Below are 20,745 nucleotides of genomic sequence, written 5' to 3' on the forward strand. Positions count from 1 at the left end.
GCATGGGCGTTCTGCGATGCCACATCGAGCGAGGCAGCGAGGGCCCGTGCCTCCTTGAGGACTAGTGAGTCTCTTTCCAGCAATCGCTGGCGAATTTGGGACGAAAGCATCCTGCCACGAAAGCATCCCGAATCAGTAGCTCCGTATGTTCATTAGCCGAAACCAGTGGGCAGGTGCAATTTCTCCCCAGTATTAACAGCGCACTGTAGAATTCGTCCAGCGATTCCCCGGGCATTTTCCGTCTCGTCGCGAGCTGGTGGCGTGCGCAGACCTGGTTGACGGGCGGAACGTAGATTCCTCTCAGCATGGTGAGCGCCGCCTGGAAATCGACTGTGTCCTCTATGAGAGTGTAAATTTCCGGGCTCACCCTGGAATGTAGGACCTACATTTTCTGGTCTTCTGTAGGTACACAGGTGGCTGTTCGGAGGTATCCTTCAAAACACGCTAACCAGTGTTTAAAAGTGGCCGCTGAGTTTGCCGCGTGGGGGCTGATTCGCAGACACTCCGGAGTGATCCGGAGCTTCATGTTCTTTAAAGTTTGCGTAATAAATTGTAGCACAATCAATCACTCACGAGATGAGATGAGAAGGAGTCAATCGATGGCTTTATTACGCAGTCTTGTTCCCCAGCAGCACAGTTACAGAATGCGGCTGCTGGGAGAACCCGGGCTCTTATACTCCGCCTTACTGGGTGGAGCCAGTAAGTGGCTGATCCAATCGGGACCCGGCATTTATCCACCAATAGCCTCTCGGCATCACAGGGTACCGTAATACCCCTATTGCATACCACCACACCCACCCAACCTTTACATACTAAGGGGCAATTTAACATTGCCAATCCACCTAGTTTGACTGTGGGAGGAAACCGGACAGCACCCGGAGGGAACCCATGCAGCCACAGGGAGAATGTAAACTCCACACAGACAGTGATCCGAGGTAGCAATCGACCGGGGGCCCCTGGTGCTGTGAGGCAGCAGTGCTAGCCACTGTGCCACCCAATTTGAGGACCAATTTGTTTCAGCTTCTATTTAGGTTTATGGCAATATTTAGGCTAAGAATTTATAGTTGGAGTTGACAGAAGGAATTGATCTGTAGGAGATGCATTCCAACAAGTAGAACTGGCCGATTCAAACACTTGTATGCTGCCTATATTTAAGAACATGCTGCAATGGTCAAATAATTCTAATTTGTATTTTTATTTGCACTTCTATCATAAACAAAAATGTTTTCACCTTTTGTCAGCACTGGAGTTAATCATTCATCTCCATGGTCCCCTTAAAAGGCAAATCCATACCAATATCACAAATCCAAAAGCAGTAGAAAGGCTGAGTACTTTGTGATGAGCGATTCATTTCCTGGATCCCTGAAATCTCCTACACCAAACACAAGGCCCAGGGGAGAAGTGTGATGCAATCGATATACAGCTCTTTCGGTGCTGGATGCAGCCACAACACTTTTCGCTGTCATCCAGAACAGAGGCTTTAATTGGCAGTGGAATCAATTTCTATTTTCTCCATCACTTTCACGCCTTGGCTGCGATTTATATTACCTTCAGCTCACCCATGTTACGGCAACAGTGCTTTCCTCTCCTGACAATGTCAAGACCGCCGATGTTATGGGAAGACGGTCACGTCTAAATTCCCTTCCAAGTCACAGGCTTCCCGGACTTGGAAATACATCGGCATTGCTCCCTTGCTGCTGGATCGCGGAATTCTCTGCCTGACGCTTTTGGAAGGGAGCACAATTGCCACAAAAATTGCAGTGCTTCAAGGAGAAGGCCCACTAGAATCACAGGACAACTCCATCTGGGTAAGAACTGTGGCTTTATCAGTCTTTTTAATGGCCCAATATCCCAAGAAAAAATATATATTCAAAAATGCCAGAAACACAAAAATGTGTTTCTGCCACGCAATTTCTTTTCCTTCAAGCACTTTCACAAGACCCTTGGCTCTGCCTTTGTTTTTTTGCTCTTTTTTTTTAACCCACCTCCTCCTCTGCCCTCTCGGGGGGTGGTTGCTATGTGCTGTAGGGTGTCTCTTTGTCCCAAATGAGTATTATTGTTGTTGCTGCTGCTGCTATTTCTCTCTGGGTTTCTGTTTATGTCTTATATAGTCAGTGCCTATTATTTTTTTTTGGCCTGCGTGCGTGTTTTCCCTCATGCCTTCCGTGACACTCCACAGCCACCCGGCAGGTCCTAGTGCACATTGCATGCCCTGGAAAAGGCTGAGTGCCAAGGTTGGCACTTTGAATTTGGATTTGTTTATTGCCACGTGTACCGAGGTACAATGGAAAGTATTTTTCTGCGAGCAGCTCAAACAGATCATTTAGTACATGAAAATAAAATAAAATAAATAGAAAGTACATAATAGGGCAACACAAGGTACACAATGTAAATACATAGACACCGACATCGGGTGAAGCATAGAGGAATGTAGTATTAATCAGATCAGTCCATAAGAGGGCCGTTAAGGAGTCGGGTAACAGCAGAGAAGAAGCTGTTTTTGAATCTGTTTGCACGTGTTCTCAGACTTTTGTATCTCCTGCCCGATGGAAGAAGCAGTGAAAGAAAACAAAACAGGACACTCATCAACAACCATTCTGACTTGCTTCTAGAGACGATGAGAACAAGAGGCTGCGGTGACAAAACTGTTTAAATAAAATTGCACGTGTACATAGCAACCCACCTGTGAGAGAGGGGCTGGCACTGGCAGGGTAGATTTGCCACGCAAAAAGATTTTTAAATGCTGAAAGCCTAAATGTGGAATCATTGGCATTTGCCCCAATTTAGTTACCACCTAAATTTGTGTAAATTCATGACACATATCTGTGCTTCTTATAACCAAACTAGCTTCCTGTTAGTTCACGCCTGTATTTTTCCAGTATTTCTTTCTTTAGTTTGTTGTGGTTTTGTGCGTGTAAATACAAATGTCATAATGATTTCAGTCTCCAACTTTATTTTTTTTAAAGTTTATCAGGTTATGGGGCAAAAGGGCGTATGGTCAGTTTGTTAGCACTTACATTTTGAGGTGACGCTTTCAATGTCATTGAGCTTCTGCAGCGAGTCGTTAATATGGAGAAGGGGACTGAATTACACAGAAAACTCAGTGCATGGAAAGAGAGAGGCAACGTGCCAGAAATTACCGGAGTGCCACGGCTTCTGACAAATACTGTGGAGTTTTTCATCTCACCCTTTCAGATTGTACTATTTTTGTACCTTAGCTTGCTGGCGGTGAGTACTGATAATACTGTAGCCAGCTCATCAGTTCATCTACGAGTGTTGTGTAGCATGCTCTAGCTCCTTAACCAGTTAACGTTTAGGATAGAACACAAACTAATCCATGATAGAGAAACAAATAGGGTGAATAAGCCTCAGGTTAGATACGGAAAGTGGAACGGAGAGCTTTTTAAAAGTTCTTTCACAGGAAATGGGCGTCACTGGCTAGGACAAGACGTATTGCCCAATGAAGGTAAGACATACTTAAATACTTAAATAAAAATCTGCCCATCACTGTTCAAGAGACCCTTGGTGGTGCACACTGAAGGGCAGTCCCTGATCAGTTAAGGTATCGGAACCGGTTTGTCAGAAAGCCAATGGCTATCTTAATGGTCACCCATTTCATGATGTGACTCTCATTGTACCTCTCCTTAGTTTTTTTTGGCAGGGCTCCCGATGGGTGTCATCATCCATGTCCTCAGAGGGTAGCCCTGGTCTCCAAGGAGCTGCCGTGCAGTCTCGTCGGAAGTGCAAACACCTTTGGTAGACTTGACTCGTGCAAGATGCAAGAGTCATGGCAGCTGCCAGGAGATCGTGTTTATGCATGTACGGTAAACCTAAGAGTGGCCACAAACAATCTGAACACTGAGGGAGTGGAATCCCTTCTGGTGGTGGACACTGCAGGATTACCTAATGGCAGTCAATGTTGCCCTGGTCATGCGGCAATGCAGCCACTGCAACAAAGGCATAAACCCTCTGTGGCGGACTAGCCTGATACAATGTCAAAGTGCACATATTGGCTGGCCTTGGCATATTTGGCGTCTGTGAATTGGAAGATGGACTCATGGACTGCAGATTCTGAGAATGTCCCCAACTGATGCCTGAAAGGAGCAGGAGGTGAAGCAATTCAGGACCACAGTGACCGTGACATCCACTGGCCATACATGCCCACCTGGCCCACTGTGTAGGAGGTCTTGTTCCAAGAGGTTGCTGGTGTCAGAAACTAGTTGTTGTGAGAGCTTGCACCTCCTGTTGTTGCTCAGGCATGTCAAGGAGGTTGATCCTCTGTATTTGGGGCCGTTATTGGCTCCTTTTAGCTGGAGCTCTGTGTCTTCCTCCTCCATCCTGTCGTGAAGGTAGCAGCTCCTGCTGGTATTGTTTTTGCTGCTGGTCCTTCTGTCCCTTTTCAGAGGTCATGTAATGGTTGCATAGGCTGCTCCCATTCTGCGGAAAAGGCAGAGAGCAGATAGGTTTATAGCAAGGTATGTAGACTAAGGGTAAGTCCAAATGACTTTCAAAAAACTGTTTCTGTCCTGTAAATATCAGGGAAAACCTGCAAGCCTTTACTGTAGCTGTGGCCACAGCAATTCTGTTTCTCGATCTACTTTATAGCATGTCAGTTTCATTCATCAATGACTTCCCTCTGCACCTTATGCACACATGTAGCTGGGGTAAAGTGTGTGTGCTACTTGTTCAAGCCTAAAGAGATTAAGATCACCACTTAATTGCTATTTAACATATTTAAATATCGGATCTGACACCTTCTAGAAGGTTTCCCATTTGCTTCTGAATACCCTCTGTTAAATGCAGAAGGGAGCGGGAATATGTCAGATTCCCTACACAAAGGGTGGGATTTTCCAGCCCTACCTACAGCTGGGATCGTCTGGTCCCGCAGGAAGATTTTTCACTGGGCTGCAGAATGTCGTGCGGCAGGTCTCACCATGACAAGGCTGGAGAATTCCGGCCAATGTCATCTTTTGGGGCTGTGAAGCTCTACCTGCACCTGTGTCTGACTGCCCCCACCCAATCCCGCCCCCCCCCCCCCCCCCACCCCCCACCCCCCATCCCCTCCCACTGCCCCCTTGGCAGAAAGCCTAGACACAGTCTCAAAATTAGAGCCAGGAATGACATTTTGAGACAGTCCTACAGAACATTTACACTTGGAATATTGTGTCCAGTTCTGGTCGCCTTATTAAAGGAAGAATGTGGATGCTTTGGAGTGGGTAGAGAGGAGATTTACCAGGATGCTGCCTGGACTGGAGGGCATGTCTTATGAAGAAAGATTGAGGGAGCTAGGGCTTTTCTCACTGGAGCGAAGAAGGCAAAGAGGTGATTTGATAGAGGTGTACAAGGTAACGAGAGGCATGGATAGAGTGGATAGCCAGAGACTTTTCCCCAGGGAGGAAATGGCTGTCGCCAGGAGACATAATTTTAAGGTGATTGGAGGAAGGTATAGGGGAGATGTCAGAGTAGGTTCTTTATACAGAGAGTGGTGGGTGTGTGGAATGCACTGCCAGCAGAGGTGGTGGAATCAGAGTAATTAGGGACATTTAAACAACTCTTAGACAGGCACATGGACAGCAGTAAATTGAAGGGGTGTAGGTTAGGTTGATCTCAGATTAGGGTAAATGGTTGGCACAAAATCGTGGGCTGAAGGGCCTGTACTGTGCTGTACTGTTCTATGTTCTATAACAAGAGAGATGAAAGTTTGGAACTCTCTTCTGCAAATGGCAATGATGTGAAATCAATTGCTCCTTTTAAAATCTGATTTGATTCGATGTTTGTTCACTCAAAGTATCAAGGGCAATGGTCAAGGATCATATGGCACATTTGGTCTTGGATCTGCCATGCTCTCATTGCATGATGGTACAGGCACAGGGCTAATTGGCCCAATCGTGTTTAGTCTTTCTTTTTTTTAAAACATTTTTTAAATTCTCCTCCTTTTTCACATTTTCTCCCACATTTAACAATAAACAATAATCAGTAAGATATGTCAGTCCCCATAATAACAACGATCCCATCTGCCCACCGACCCCCAAACTTCAACCCGCATGTTTACATAAACAAATGACAAAAAGGAATCAGGGATTACCCGTAGTCACCCTTAATCTTACACAGCTTCCCCCTCACCCCCCCTCCACCCCAGGTCTCTAGCTCCTCCCATCCACTGCCTCTTGTAAAACTCCTCCTCCCAACCTCGGTTCCTTTCCCCCAACTTTCCACCCCGGCTAGACCACTCGGACCCTGTTCTGCCAGGCTCCGATGGCCGCAGCCCCTCCCCCCACCTCACTTCCGTTCATTGGCCCGCTTAAACCGGCCAGCGTGGAGGCCCCCGCCCGGGTCCCTTTCCCCCTTGCCCTGCCCTAGGAAAGCCCAAAGATCCCCTTTTAGCACACAAACCCCACATATCCACCTACACCCCAAAGAACCCTCATTTCGAGCGAAAGTCCCGTCCCTTCCCTTGTCCAAATATATACCACATTGGCTCCTTTAATCTCTACACCCGCACGCAGTGATACAAAAAAGAAGAAAATACAGTCATGAGGTTACATCGGCACATGGCCATTCCTCAATTTGTCAGTTCTGCCACAGTCCTTCTGCTTTCACAAACTCCTCCGCTGCTTCTGCCATTCCAAAATAAAAGTCCCTGAGCTTGTAAGTCACCCTCAGCTTCGCTGGATATACAATGCCGCACCGCACCTTGCTAATGTACAGTGCCCTCTTCACCTGGTTGAAGGCAGCCCGCCTCCTTGCCAGCTCCACCGTAAAGTCCTGGTATACACGTATACCAGCTCCAGCCCACTGCACCACCCGCTTCTGCTTAGCCCAGCTCAGGACCTTCTCTTTCACACTGTACCTACGGAAGCACAGAGTCACTGCCCTTGGTGGCTCACTCGCCTTTGGTACAGGCCTCCACAACCGATGAGCCCGATCCAGTTCATATCGGGAGGGATCCTCCCCCTCCCCGAATAGTTTTGCCAACATCGCGGCAAAATACTCAGTCGGCTTCGGTCCTTCAACTCCTTCGGGCAGCCCCACAATCCTCAAATTCTGTCGCCTGGATCTGTTTTCCAGGTCTTCCATTTTTCCTCGCAGATCCTTGTTAGTATCCATCACCTTCCGCATCTCTTTCCCCATCGAGGCAAGTTGATCACCGTGCTGCAATAACGTCTCCTCCACTTCCTTCAGCGCCTCTCCTTGCTCTCGCACCTCCGCCACTGCGCTCGCCACCTCCTTCCTCACCGGGGAAACCGCCTCCTCCACCAGCACACTCAAAACCTCCCTCATCTCCTCCCTCACCGTCTCCGTGCATTTCGCAATCTGCGCCAACTGCTTTTCAAATTCCGCAGCCATCACCTTGGTTATTTCTTCAGCCGTAAGCAGTGCGGCCTTCCCTGGTGCTCCAGCCTCCGTTTTCCTTGGTGACCCCGCGGTGACCTTTCCACTCCCCGACGGACCTCCAGCTGTTTTTTTTTTGGCCGTTTTCTTGCTCACCCTCGACATTTTTCTTTGTTCTTTTTTTCCTCCTGTGTCTTCACTGTGCCTCCTCCGTGCCTTCTCCCTGCTTCTGCCGCCTCCGCGGACCCTGGGACCGGGCTTAAAGCCCCGAAAATGCCGTTGCCGAACGGGAGCCCTCCATTGTGCGGCCGCCTCCCGCCCGCCGCCACCGGAAGTCCGTGTTTAGTTTTTCTTGTGTAATAGCACACTAGAGTAAAGAAAGAAAGGCTTGCATTTATATTGTGACTTTCATGGCTTCAGGATATCCCAGAGAGTTTTACAGCTAATCGAGTACTTTTAGAAGTGGAGTGACTGCTAATGTAGGCAGCGTGACAGCCAATTTTCACACAACACGGGCTTAATTTCTTTCAAAGTATTCTCGACATTGAAGAACGAGACTTCTCGCAAATAATCTCGAATCAGGATCAGTTTTCCCTTTGTCGGTTTGACATCAGGAATTTGTTAGTCCCTTGGGTGGGGACATGGTCTTTGGCTGAATGGCGATGTTAACTTGCAGGTTCACGGGCAGCCATGTGGATTATACAAAGAATCCCTCCTTTAATGGCCGTTGCCCCTTGAAGAACAAAGATCATGACGATATCACCGGCGCAGAATTTCCTGGATGGCACCTATGAAGGTACTGTGCCCAGAGTTCATGCCGGTTTCTGCACTGATCTTACCGCTGAACCTAGGCCAAAATTCAAGAACAGTGCAAAGCAATGGGCATCCAGGAAAGCGCGGAACAAAATCTAATTTTCTTCTTAATTTTGCTTTTTTTCTTATTGACGGAATTAAAGTGGGAAAGTGCGATGCCATCCAATTTGAAGTTAGAAAAGACGCCAATCGGATGTTTGTAAAGTGGCAGGAATCCAGCTATTATAGATGAGCTTAATAATTTAAGGGTCCAAGTACAAGAATCACTGGAAGCCAGTCAACAGTAACAAAAGAAAAGACTAATGGAACATGCGCCTTTATGTCACGATGGCTGGAATATAAAGGAATGTTACAGCTGTAGCATGCTCTCTGCTCCTGCCTCATTTCCTCCTGGTGCAAAAATCCTTATCCACGCCTTTGTTATTAATGTGACTATTCCAATGCTTTCCTCGTGGCCGACCTCCCATTTTACACTCTCAGTAACATTCAACTCATTCAAAGTCCTGTTGCCCATTTCCTGGCTCGCATCAAATCCCGTTCACCCATTACCCACCCCTGCTCACTTAATTGTTCGGAAGCTCCTTGATCTGAAAAGTTCTTGTCCTTGGTTTCAAATCCCTCCTTGCCCTTCCTTGTCTTTGTAACCCCCTCCCTGCGACTCTCTGAGACTTCTGCCTTTCTCCAGTTCTGATCTCTGGGACAGCTGTGATTTTAATTACTTCACGTTGGCGACAGTGCTTTGAGCTACAAGTGTGGTGAAATCCCCTCTCTTCTACTTTGAGTACTTCTTCTACATTCTACCCCTTAAACCAAGCTTCTGGTCACCTGTCCTAGTATCTCCTCATGCGATTCAAGTGTCAATTTTTTTTCCGCTTCATTACGCTCCTGGGAAGACCCTTGGGAAACTTTGCTCAGTGAAAAGCCCTCTACAAATGCAAGCTGTTGTTGCAGTTAGATTCTAACTGGAGGACTATGCTCAGCTCTTGACACCACAACTCAGGAAGAATGTATTAACCTTTGAGGGGGTTCAGCACATATTTCCTGAAATTATTCTGGGGCTGGGAGAGTTTACTTTTGAGGGCCAGTTCCACAGACGAGGCATGTATTCTCTTGAACATGGAAGATTTAGTGGGTGATCTAGTCGTGGCACTAAGGATGGTTAAAGAATTTGATTTGGTGAATAGAGAGAAACTCTTTCCTCTGGCGGGAGAGTTTACAACTGGAGCATATGACCTTAAAATTAGACCTGGGTCATTTAGAGGGCGATGTTAGAAAGCAGGACTTCACTCAAAGGGTAATGGAATTCTCCCCTAAATCGGAATTGAAGCAGGTCAATTGAACATTTCAAACGTGATTTTTGTGAGGTAAAGATATTAAAGGTTACGGAATCGAGGTGGATACACACAGCTAAGATACATCTAAGCTACGATCGAAAGGGCTGGTGGAACAAGGGACTGAATGAGTAACTCCTGATCTTGTGTTGCTGTGGAAATTAGAATTTGAAGCCACCAAACCATAACTTTTTTACTTTAAGGAAATGCAATTGTGGAAAAATTTCTGGCGGAAATGTAAGCAATTCTGACTATTTGTTCAGTGGTATAAAAATCACAATCGAGTTCACAATAAGGTGCAAAGCAAAATATAATCAATGAAGAGAACAATATAAAACATCAGAAATGATGGGTTTAGGTCATGCAGTGGATGCAAGTTAGGTCTAAGTTCAGAAGACAGGAGACTTGGGTATTCTAAGGTCTTCTACTTGGCAGCCAAACTATTTAAAAAACCCAAGTGGCACTTCAGAAGCAGTGCAACTGACTGAGGAAAATTGAGTGCTGTGGTATATGGCATAAAACCATAAATCACTTACTTGCAAATTCCCTCACAGAAATGCTGGTGAAACTCTGCTCTTAAACTGCAGTTAGTTGTAGCTTTGAAACTTTCCCACACCTTCTGGCTATATAATGAGCCAAAGTTTGCACGAATCATAGAATTCCTACAGTGCAGAAGGAGATCATTTGGCCAATCGAGTCTGCTCCAACCCTCTGAAACAGCAGCCTATCAAAGCCCACGTGCCCACCCTCATCCCAGAAACCAGCAACTCCATCTACCATTTCTTGGACACCAAGGGGCAATTTAGAATGGTCAATCCACCTAACCTGCACATCGTTGGACTGTGGGAGGAAACCGGAGCATCCAGAGGAAATACGGGGAGAATGTGCAAACCCCACACAGACAGTGACCCAAGACCGGAGTTGAACCCGCCGCTGTGAGGCAGCAGTGTTAACCACTGCGCCACCGTGCCGTCCATTTAAGTTGTGCAAATCGTTATTTTTATCTTGAACCTGTGTAGGCTATCACCTCATTTGTCACGAATTGATGCGAAGTGGCTGATTTTTTATTTGCTCATCGCTGTAAATGTTGCTGGACCCAGTGATACAGCTCCTAAACCACAGATACCATAATGTGGGCTTACAGTAAACTGCTTCATTCTCTGTATCTGTAAGTCGAGTGATTTGCAGGAAGACTCCTGATGGTCGTCATTGCCCCTGATAGGCTACTTAGGCTTTGCGCATTTTTAATAATGCATTTAGAATATAACCATTGAGTTTGGAAATTGCCAAACTGGAGATTCTTTCAGTTCTCTAGTTTTACGACAAGTGCTGGTTTTATTTAATTGCGTATTGTTCAAAAAGTTCAAAAACCTAAAATTCCACTCTGAAATTCTACGAAGTAATATTTCATCTCAGTATCAAAGAAATTACTGGGTGATATATGACAACCAGAATGAGCCGGATGCTCTGGTTTAAGCCCAATATGCATTAATTTTTGACAGTACGTCATTAGCCCGTAACAATTTCTTTCATGCAGGAGATGCTAACATAGGCACAATCTGCTACTAGCTTTATTTGCATTGGTGCCTGTGGAGTTCAAATGTTTTAAGCCTGGAGAGTTCATATCAGGTATGCTTTATTCTGCTATTTTGAATTTTACAGAGAATAGTAGTGTAGCTTCAGCAATTTATTAGCAGCGGGTGACTACTGAGTGTGAGAATGTTTCAATTTTTGTTGTTGATGTTATTGCTTTGGGGCTATTTTTGATTCAGTCAGAGACGTGGCTACTTATTTTTTAACTGTATCTTGGTTGAGTGTTAGCTATTTGCAGTGTTTGGGTCGTTATTATTGACTTTAAAGACTGCCAGTGTTGAGATCTCATTTAAAAAGCATCGACAAAAGGTTATTACAAAAGAAAAAAGAGCAGACATGAGAAGGGGAGGCAAAAAACAAAACAAATTCAGAGAAGATTCTTACTGTTTAGAATAAGATGGTTTTAGTTCTCTTCCACCATTTCCACTCCCTGAGCTCCATAAGGAAGCACATATGTCAGCTGATTAATAATCTTTATTAGTGTCACAAGTAGGCTTACACTAACACTGCAATGAAGTTACTGTGAAAATCCACCGTGAAGAATTGCATAGCAGGGAATGTCCAGGCCTCCCAGAATCACTCGAAGGAAACACAGAGGTAGTTGGAATGGAGATTTTTCAGATCGGGCAACTCTAATCACCATCCTGGGTTTGGGGGCAATGTGTGTGTGTGTGTGTATTGGCTGCTTACTGCTGGAGCCTGTGCTTGACTGCAGCTGAGTAGCCTCCGCAGAATTTGAGAGCTCAAAGTAGGGCTTTCATTGCCGAGAGGAAATAAACCCAAACTTTAAGTACAGTCTACTTCTGCGAAGAGGAGAGTTTCATATTGAAAGCCCCCCCCCCTCCCCCCCACTATGTTGTAAGAACTCTGGGAAATTCCTACGTCAGGCTTTAACAAAAACTGACTTAAATGTGATGATCGACTACAAGATTCACGGAACCTTATACGGAACTATATCCTTAATCCTGCTTGCAATACACCCTGAGTAATGCCAGCTAAGTGGTGACATGATGGGAAACTGTGGTTTAAACTTTTATTCGTCATATGTTTTGTTGGCCCGGGGGGGTGGGGGGGGGGGTGTGAATGGAACATAACGGTCAAAATTCAGTGAAGGAAAAGAGCCATCCTGACCCGGTCTGACCTACATCTGACTCCCGACCCCTCAGCGATGCGGCTGACTCTTAACAGCCCCCCACCCTCTGAAATGGCCTAGCAAGTCTCTCAGTTCAAGGGCAATTAGGGATGGGCAACAAATGCTGGCCCGGCCAGAGACGCCAACACCCCAAGAACGAATAATAAAAAAAGTAATCTTTAGCCATCTAGTAGTGAGACCAAAGTGTTTCCCTTGCTTTGGGCAGGCACTAGCATTGGAATATTTATGAGATGCTAAGTGTCAGAGGGAAATCCAGAGATCATGAGACATTGGTCTGGCTGGGTGGGCAGATGGTTCAACTTTGGTAATCGGGCCGTTCAAATATTACTGAGGTAATTGACTGAATCGGTCTCCATGGGCTATTCTATGCAAGGAAAGTATGAGGGGAGATTGTGCAAGCAAAGAGATTGTAGAGGTTATTACATGTCACATTGGCTGACGCAACAGTACCTAGGACAAGACCAGGGAATAGTTATAAGACCATAAAACCATAAGACATACGAGCCACTCGGCCCATCGAATGGAATGCTCCACCATTCAATCATGGCTGACATTTTCCTCATCCCTATTCTTCTGCCTTCTCCCCATAACCCCTAATCCCCTTAATGATCAAAAACCTATCTATCTCTGTCTTAAAGACACTCAGTGATTTGGCCTCCACAGTCTTCTGCAGGAAAGAGTTCCACAGATTCACCACCCTCTGGCTGAAGAAATTCCTCCTCATCTCGGTTTTAAAGAGTCGTCCCTTTAGTCTGAGATTACGTGAAGATTGTACCTCTGCCCAGGTTGTGATGATAATGCACTTTTGTTGTAATGCTACTCATAGAATCATAGAATTTACAGTGCAGAAGGAGGCCATTCAGCCCATCGAGTCTGCACCGGTCCTTGGAAAAAACACCCCACACCTCCACCCCATCCCTGTAACCCAGTAACCCCACCTAACCTTTTTGGACACTAAGGGCAATTTAACATGGCCAATCCACCAAACCTGCACATCTTTGGACTGTGGGAGGAAACCAGAGCATCCGGAGGAAACCCACGTAGACACGGAGAGAACGTGCAGACTCCGCACAGATAGTGACCCAAGCCGGGAATTGAACCCGGGATCCTGGAGCTGTGAAGCAACAGTGCTAACCACTGTGCTACCGTGCCGTCCTCAAGTGAAGGACATTAGCTTATGCCAGGCTTGTTCAAAATAAAATATAATCGTTGTCACCAATAATGGTCATCACTTCGAATCATTTTGGAGCTTTGGAAAGATGTGCAGGTTAGGTGGATTTGCCATATTAAGTTGTCCCTTCTTGTCCAGAGGTGTGAGGTTAGGTGGGATTACAGGGATAGGACAAGGGGAGTGGACCTAGGTGGTACTCTTTTGCTGGGTCGGTGCAGACTAAATGGGCTGAATGGCCTCCTTCTGAACTGTTGGGGTTCTATGGATTCTGTGGGTTATTTGGCTCTGTTACCCTAAATTCCAACAGTATGCCCAGTTAGTTGGATTTCCTTCTTTACTTTTAAAATGTAATGTTCTGTAATTATTTTCCCTATAATATTTAGAGCTAGCTGTTCTGAAGTGCAATTTCGGTTTGACGTCAAGTGTCATTTATGCAGTCGTCCTTTTATTTTTTGACATGGTTCTTTGTTCTGAGTACTATCTCACTCACCCACTCCTTGCACCCATTGTCACCATCACACACCCACTCTCAAGTCAGGTGTAGTACAGCCAGACACAGAATCAAGTTCCCTCAACCCTACCCCAACAGTGCAGGAGACAAAAGGGGCTGGATTCTCCGTTTTTGACATTATGTCCCCACGCCGTCATGAAAACTGGGGTCTTTTATGCCAGGAAAACTGCCATCAAAAGGCCACAGATTCACAGCCTTGCAGTGGGCTAGCAGGCAGCTGTCGAGGAGCTCCCAGCTGCAGCTGCCGTTATGTCCCACCGCACTTCCGGGTCAGAGGCTGCACATGCGTACGGCGGCGGCATCCAGTGGCCACGCCGTACTCCATGGCAGACTCAGACGTAGACCTGGACCACGGATAGAGTGCCCATGATCGGCCGCTCGCCCGACACGGACCACCCGCGCAAAAAAGCCCCAGTCCCGAATGAGGCCAGCCCCCTGCCCTCCCATCAGCCTGCCCACAACTATGGCGGCCGCTAACCGAATCCGCAGCCGCCAGGCGAGGTTCCCATACGGCTGGGACCAGGTTAGATCCATGCCGTCGGCAATTCTGCCGGTCGGGGACGGAGAATAGTGGGGAGGGCTTCTGGAAATGGCCTCAGGCAGTGGATACTCATCACAGCGTACTCCTCGACTACACCGCTTTACAGGGGGGGGGCGGAGAATCGCCGAAGTGGTATCAGTCCTGATTTCTTACCTGAAACTGGATTCTCCGCCGCGTTGCCGAATGCGATTTCGGCGTCGGGGTGCGGAGAATCCAGCCCAAGATAGTTTGAATCAATTATATTTCTTGACTCGATTTGATTTTGGTTTCAAAGGAACCTGGATGTTTCGATTTATTTTTCAATCTTGTTATTGAGCATTTAACTTAACGATTTCACAAATATCTGGAATTTCATTTAAAATTCAGTAATACAAAGTTTGAATTGTTTGAAGCGAGGGGAAAGCTACTAGCATCAGATGCCTGGCCTCGCCTGCTTTTACTTGGAATAAGGCATATTGCTTTCTCAGTGCCCAGTGCTGAGTCTGAAATGTGTGAAATTGGTCGAAATATTCCGCATTTTAGGCGGAAGTGAAACAGTTTCGGTTTCACACATCAATGTGAAAAGTTTAATGTAACTCAGACTTAGTCATCCAAATTAAATGTAGACAACTGACGTGGCGGCCAAGTCGCTGTGTGACTTTAAGACAGAGATAGATAGGTTCTTGATTAATAAGGGGATCAAGGGTTATGGGGAGAAATGGGGATGAGAAACATATCAGCCATGATTAGCGGGCCGAATGGCCTAATTCTGCTCCTATGTCTTATGGTCATATCCCGAGGAGAGAACCTTGCTCCTTCTGCACTATCTTGGAAAACTGGGAGCCCTGGAAAAATTAATGGAATCTTTTTGAATATTTACAAATAAAACCAACTCTTTAATCTTAAAATGTGGCACTGGGGAGGTGGTGCATAATGGATTTGTCAATAAACTAGCAATCCAGTAGACCCAGGGTACCGCCTGGGGACCTGAGCTCAAATTAGATGACGGAATTTGAATACAATAAAAAAAATATCTGGAATTAAAAGTCTAATGATGACCATGTAACCTTTGTTGTAAAACCCCATCTGGTTCACTAATGTCCTTTAGGGAAGGAAATCTGCTGTCCTTACCTTACATGTGACTGTAAATCCACAGCAATGTGGTTGAAATGGATACACAAGTCACTCAGTTCAAGGGCAATTAGGGCTGGGGAATAATTTTTTTAAATTATCTGAGTACCAGGCAGGATGTATTTTTGCAGATGAATGTTTTCCTCCGCTGGAGAGAAACACAGAAATAGCAGTATAGCTAGGGTCTTCTAGCTACACACCACTTTGAACTGCCAACAGTCTGAAACTAGTTCTATAAATCCATAGATAAAAGCAAATTACCTGGAGTCTGAAACAAAAACAAAAAATACTGGACAATCTCAACAGGTCTGGCAGCATCTGTGCTGAGAGAAGGGAGCTAATGTTTTGGGTCTGGATGACAAAGAGTCATCCAGATTTGTAACGCTAGCTCCCTTCTCTCCATAAGTGCATGATGGGTTAAAATTTATCACATTGCTATTCTTTCAAAAATGGGCTGATGAACACTATACATTGTTTGAAGGAGTGGCTGAGAAGCAATAGAGCACACATTGTTGTTGATAGTATGTTCAGTAATATTGTTCAGATGTACAGATGAAGGGAATTCTTTAATTACGTACTTTGAGCAGGTATAAATAGGAGCCTCCCCTCGGGAACTGCAACTCCACAATTTGAGCTGTCCCATGGAAATTCTCTCTGTGCCTTTCCATTCGACGCAGAGGGGTTTCCTGTACAGCCTGCTGCTGCACACCCTTCACTTTCTTGCCTTCCTCCATCAACAGGACACGCCTTGGCGGACTGCTCTACCATCTGGCAGTGGGGGAGGTCCCCAGTTTCTTTCCATTGAGGTGCTGGCGTGGAGGGTGTTGCATGCAGCAGTGCAATGCAATCGTAGATTAAGGTGGTTGACAGACCCCCAGGTCGCATGCAATTTCTGCACTCAAGGGGAGTCCACGTTCCATGTTTATGTAGATAGCTCTAGGTGGCAGCCTCATTTTAGTTATTTGAAGGTGCTTCCTCTGCTTGAGTTTCAGCCCCACGCACCTATCTTCGGTCACCTAGTCCTGAAGAGAGCAGAGAATGAGGACGACCTCCTCGTACGCCTGCTCCCGGGCCTGGCCAAGTTGGCCATTAACTGGCCCGGGCAGCGGGCAGTTGAAGGGATCGTCCAACCCGACTGTTTGCCCGTCTACCGCAGCTACGTTCATGGTCAGGTGGGAGCACACTGTGTTCACCAGTACGTCTCAGGCCTTCCGTGACTGGTGGGCAGGCACCACAGGGGCTGGGGTGCATCACCGCCCCCCCCCCCCCTCCCCCACCGAGAATGATATTTTAATTAGTTAAGTTTCCTTTGACGTTTTATTTTAGTTACAATGCCCAACCAGGGACTCACGTCTGTGATTTACTTTGTTTAATTTATTGATCATTGGTTTTACTAAAAGATGCAAAGAGGTGTCAGCTGTGTCACTGGGTGTCAGTGGAGAGACATGGGACTGAAATAAAGGTCAATAAACTCTCTCAGTAAAGGAAAGCTCTGCGTCTTGGTTTTGACTTCGCCAGCCTCTTGGATTCTATTAACAACTATACTTTCTCAGCTGGTTTAATCTAGATTGGCCTTGTAGCCTTTTGTATGAATCAGTTTCTCTTTCCGTACACTCACAGATTGTATGGTGAAATCAGCGAAAGAGTCATGGTTTGAATTTGTACATTGCCCAGATGCTGTTAACTTACCCAGGACCAATTTAGCATCTGCGGCAAATATCTCGTCACCCTTGCGTGTTCCGCAGGATGGTATGTTTGGATCTCGATTCACCTTTAGCACTTCAGTGACAGGTTTAAAGCATATGCTCTCCATTCGTCTCTGGGTGCTATCTATCTAGTGGCTACAGATACGTCATCAGTCTTTGACAGCCAAAGCCCAGTCTGAGGTGGCCGCGTTTCAGGATTTGGGACCACCAAAAAAAAAACACATTATGGACGGACCAGGAATTGGAGGAAACTGAACTAGGTGCAGGAAAATGAGTAGAAATAACGCATGCAACTGAAACTGTGCTAATAAAAGTTATGTATGATTTGAAATAGATTTTAGGAACAGAGAAAGTTCACTTGGCCCAACAAACCACAACTTCCGATGTCTGAAGACCAATCCATGGGGTACCACATTGGCACCTTTACAGCTTGTAAAGCCTCCATTGGTGTTAACCCATTTTCTGTGTTCCCATCACTTGATCTCAATGGTTAATCTCCAATGATGTTTGAAAAAAGTTTCCCAATTGGGCATTGCATCAAGTACATTCAATACAACCCTCTCCTTTCTGGAACTACAATGACTGGCCCTTTGTTAAATTACGATTTTCCCCAGGTTTTCCTTGCGAGGTTCCTGAACGTGACTTTAAAAATCTTTTCACCTTCACTTTTTAATGGTGTTTCTATTTGAAAACGTTTGGCTTTGACTTAAAATGATTTCTTGTGTGCCAAATTGATTTAGGCACAAGTAACCTTGGGTGTCAGCCTTCGGCCGAGTGGGTGACACACTCATCTCCAAGACAGAGGTTTGCAGCTTCAAGTCTCACTCTAAAGATTTGAGGCACATAATTGAGGGGTTGATCTGATTCCTAAGATTTGCATAAAACTAGGCCACCAGACTGCGGGGAGGGAAATTCAATAACTTAGTAATAATCTCATGGAAGAGTCCTCCGGCAACTGGAGCTCTTGTAAGAACTCCACCAATATTTTTGTGCAGTCTCTCCCCGCGATGCACGAGTGTCTTTAAACGAGGAGCATCATATTACATACAAACGTACGCATTAGGGGCAGGAGGAGGCCGCTCGGCCCCTCGAGCCTGCTCTGCCATTCAATAAGATCATGGCTGATAGGGTTGTAACCTCAACCGCACATTCCTGCCCACCCCCGAAAACCTTCCACCTCCTTGCTTTCCCTTTGAATTTCCACTTTTGTTATTAAATTATGTCGTTTCTATTTCAGGACACTGACGGAGGCAGCAGATCATGAATCTCACCTCAAAGGAACATATAACATGTAACTATACAGCCGGCCAGCTGGAGAAGGTGTTCCTTCCGGTCTTGTATTCTTTCATTATTTTCATTGGATTGCCGGCCAACTGCCTGACCTTGTCACTATTTGCACAGCAATCTTTTAAGAAACATGGAGTCCTTATTTACCTGGTGAACCTGTCAGTGGCTGATCTGATCAATTGCCTGATCCTTCCATTCAGATTAGCTCTGCTTATTAAAGGCGATGTCTTGGATGAAAACTCTGGGACATGTATGGCTGTAACAGCGATCATTAACGTAGGGTTTTATTCTACACTAGCATGCCGGACGCTTTGCATTATCTCCATAAGCATTAGTCGGTACGTGATAATTGTAAGGTACCACAACAGCAAATTGAATGCATTTTGTGAACCAGCTTTTGCAAAATATGCCTGTGTTGCATTCTGGAGTGTGGGGATTCTAATTGTGTCACTGCCTTTAATTCACATGTTAAGGCTAATGAACACATCTGAATCTTTGTGCTACAGTGTCAAGGTTTACAAGGACTCGCAGGCCACGCCCATTTTGTTTGTAGCCATTTCAATTGTGTTCTTTATGATTTTAATGATGTTTGTTGTTTTCTATATCTTTATCATGTTGTATTTGCTGAAGGTGAATAGAAGCAGTACAGTCCAACGAAACCAGGACCTTCACATTCGAACGCAGTTCATAATCTTTGCTGCCATAACTGCCTTCATTGCTTGTCATTTACCATATTACAGTTATCAGCTCACATCAAGTATTTATCGAATCTCCAGCAATGGTTGCCAGCAGCTGGAGAAAATGCAAAAGGCAAAAGTCATATTACTGTGGCTGGTTTCATTAAACAGTTGCTTAGACCCTATTCTGTATTATGCAATTCCTAAATGTTCTTCGAAAGTTAAATTTAACCTTGACCAGCAAAGCATTGCAGACAAATCTCCAGAAATTGTTTCTGCAACTTATCGTAACAATCTTGTGATAAAATGCAATATCTACCAAATGGGAATATTTACGTCTGATTTTTAAAATGAAAGCATTTCCTCCAGCGCTTTGCAATAGTCAACCGGTGGCATTTGCGGTACTTTTAGACCCAATTGTCTGCCTAGAATAGCAGGCGACCTTCGATCTGATCTGGACATCTGCAATGGTCAGTGAAGCAGGATGAGACAGTGCTGCACAACTGCTGATCCTGCCAGTCACGCAACGCACTGCAGACCCACAGTGGACTTGGTATGTTGAGTCACTGTTGCAGCCCTGGTTGGGAGATGGAACAGGTGGTTGCAGTTCCTATTTCCGCTTGCTAAATCAGTAGCCTGTTCGATTACTGGCATTCAATTGTGAGAGCAAAGAATTGGTTTTGGCAGGATGTTAGCTGTGTTTATTTTAATCTATGCCGAGTGCAACTTTGGATTCCTCTAATGCTGTCGTGGTTATATTTCACAATTGTTGAGGTTGCAGGGCTTTTTTTTTTCTGCCTCAAGTTTACGGACATTTGGAGCCAGGTTTGCTACCTGATGCTTCAAAAGAGTTTTTTTCATACTCAGAAGTGACCTGTTTTGTAAATGCAATGTTTTGTTGTGGCCTTGTAGTAATGATGGTGCATTTTATTTTATGATGAATAAAAAACTTTGCAGCAAAGGAGTTCAATTATAATGGTTTCAATTATATGAATTTCTTTTTTATAGTAGATCTAAATATGTTTTTAAAAAATAATTGCAAATGGCCTTTAATGCTTCATTGATAAGCACGCATGCGCTATAGTGTGTATTGTGCACATGTGTATTGTGTCAAATGAGCCTATAGACCACACAAAAGTCAGGCAATCATACCTCTCCTCTTCGGTTTAACTCCTTGATGACAATAAAACAAAACTTGGGCAACCAAAACTTGGGTCTAGGTGTAAAGGCAGAGCAATGCGAAGAAAGGGCATGAGTATGGGTCAGAGCAGGATGAGGTTGCATCACGACAATTCATGGATGAATATACGTCAGCCTTCTTGCTGAAAGGGCAGTGGTGGAAACGGCTCACCAGACGCAAGTTCTGATTGTGCTTCACGGGATCCGAATGAACCCACCTTTGAAAAAACTGGTTCCTGAGGCATAAGTGTGTTGGGAATTCTTGACTAGGAACTTCAGCATATGTCACTATTTTTTGTGCGATTTTTATTTTACGGAACTTACAGACACTTGGGAAGACC

The 20,745-nt window shown here is 45.4% G+C and overlaps 1 protein-coding gene across 2 annotated transcripts; it reads left to right on the top strand.

Moving 5' to 3' along the window:
• The first annotated feature begins 1,504 nt into the window (after nt 1-1,504).
• LOC140398829 (probable G-protein coupled receptor 82) lies at nt 1,505-20,176 on the top strand. Of its 2 annotated transcripts, none has more exons than XM_072487786.1 (2): nt 1,505-1,808; nt 18,499-20,176. In XM_072487786.1, the coding sequence occupies exon 2, from the start codon at nt 18,522-18,524 to the stop codon at nt 19,572-19,574; it is 1,053 nt and encodes a 350-aa protein (XP_072343887.1). In that variant the 5' UTR covers nt 1,505-1,808; nt 18,499-18,521; the 3' UTR covers nt 19,575-20,176. The 2 variants fall into 2 exon arrangements, with proteins under 2 accessions (XP_072343887.1, XP_072343888.1); XM_072487787.1 differs by lacking the exon at nt 1,505-1,808 and adding an exon at nt 11,037-11,105.
• Nucleotides 20,177-20,745: the final 569 nt, after the last annotated feature.

The sequence above is a fragment of the Scyliorhinus torazame genome, chromosome 22 (genome assembly GCF_047496885.1).
Source record: "Scyliorhinus torazame isolate Kashiwa2021f chromosome 22, sScyTor2.1, whole genome shotgun sequence".
NCBI lineage: Eukaryota > Metazoa > Chordata > Chondrichthyes > Carcharhiniformes > Scyliorhinidae > Scyliorhinus > Scyliorhinus torazame.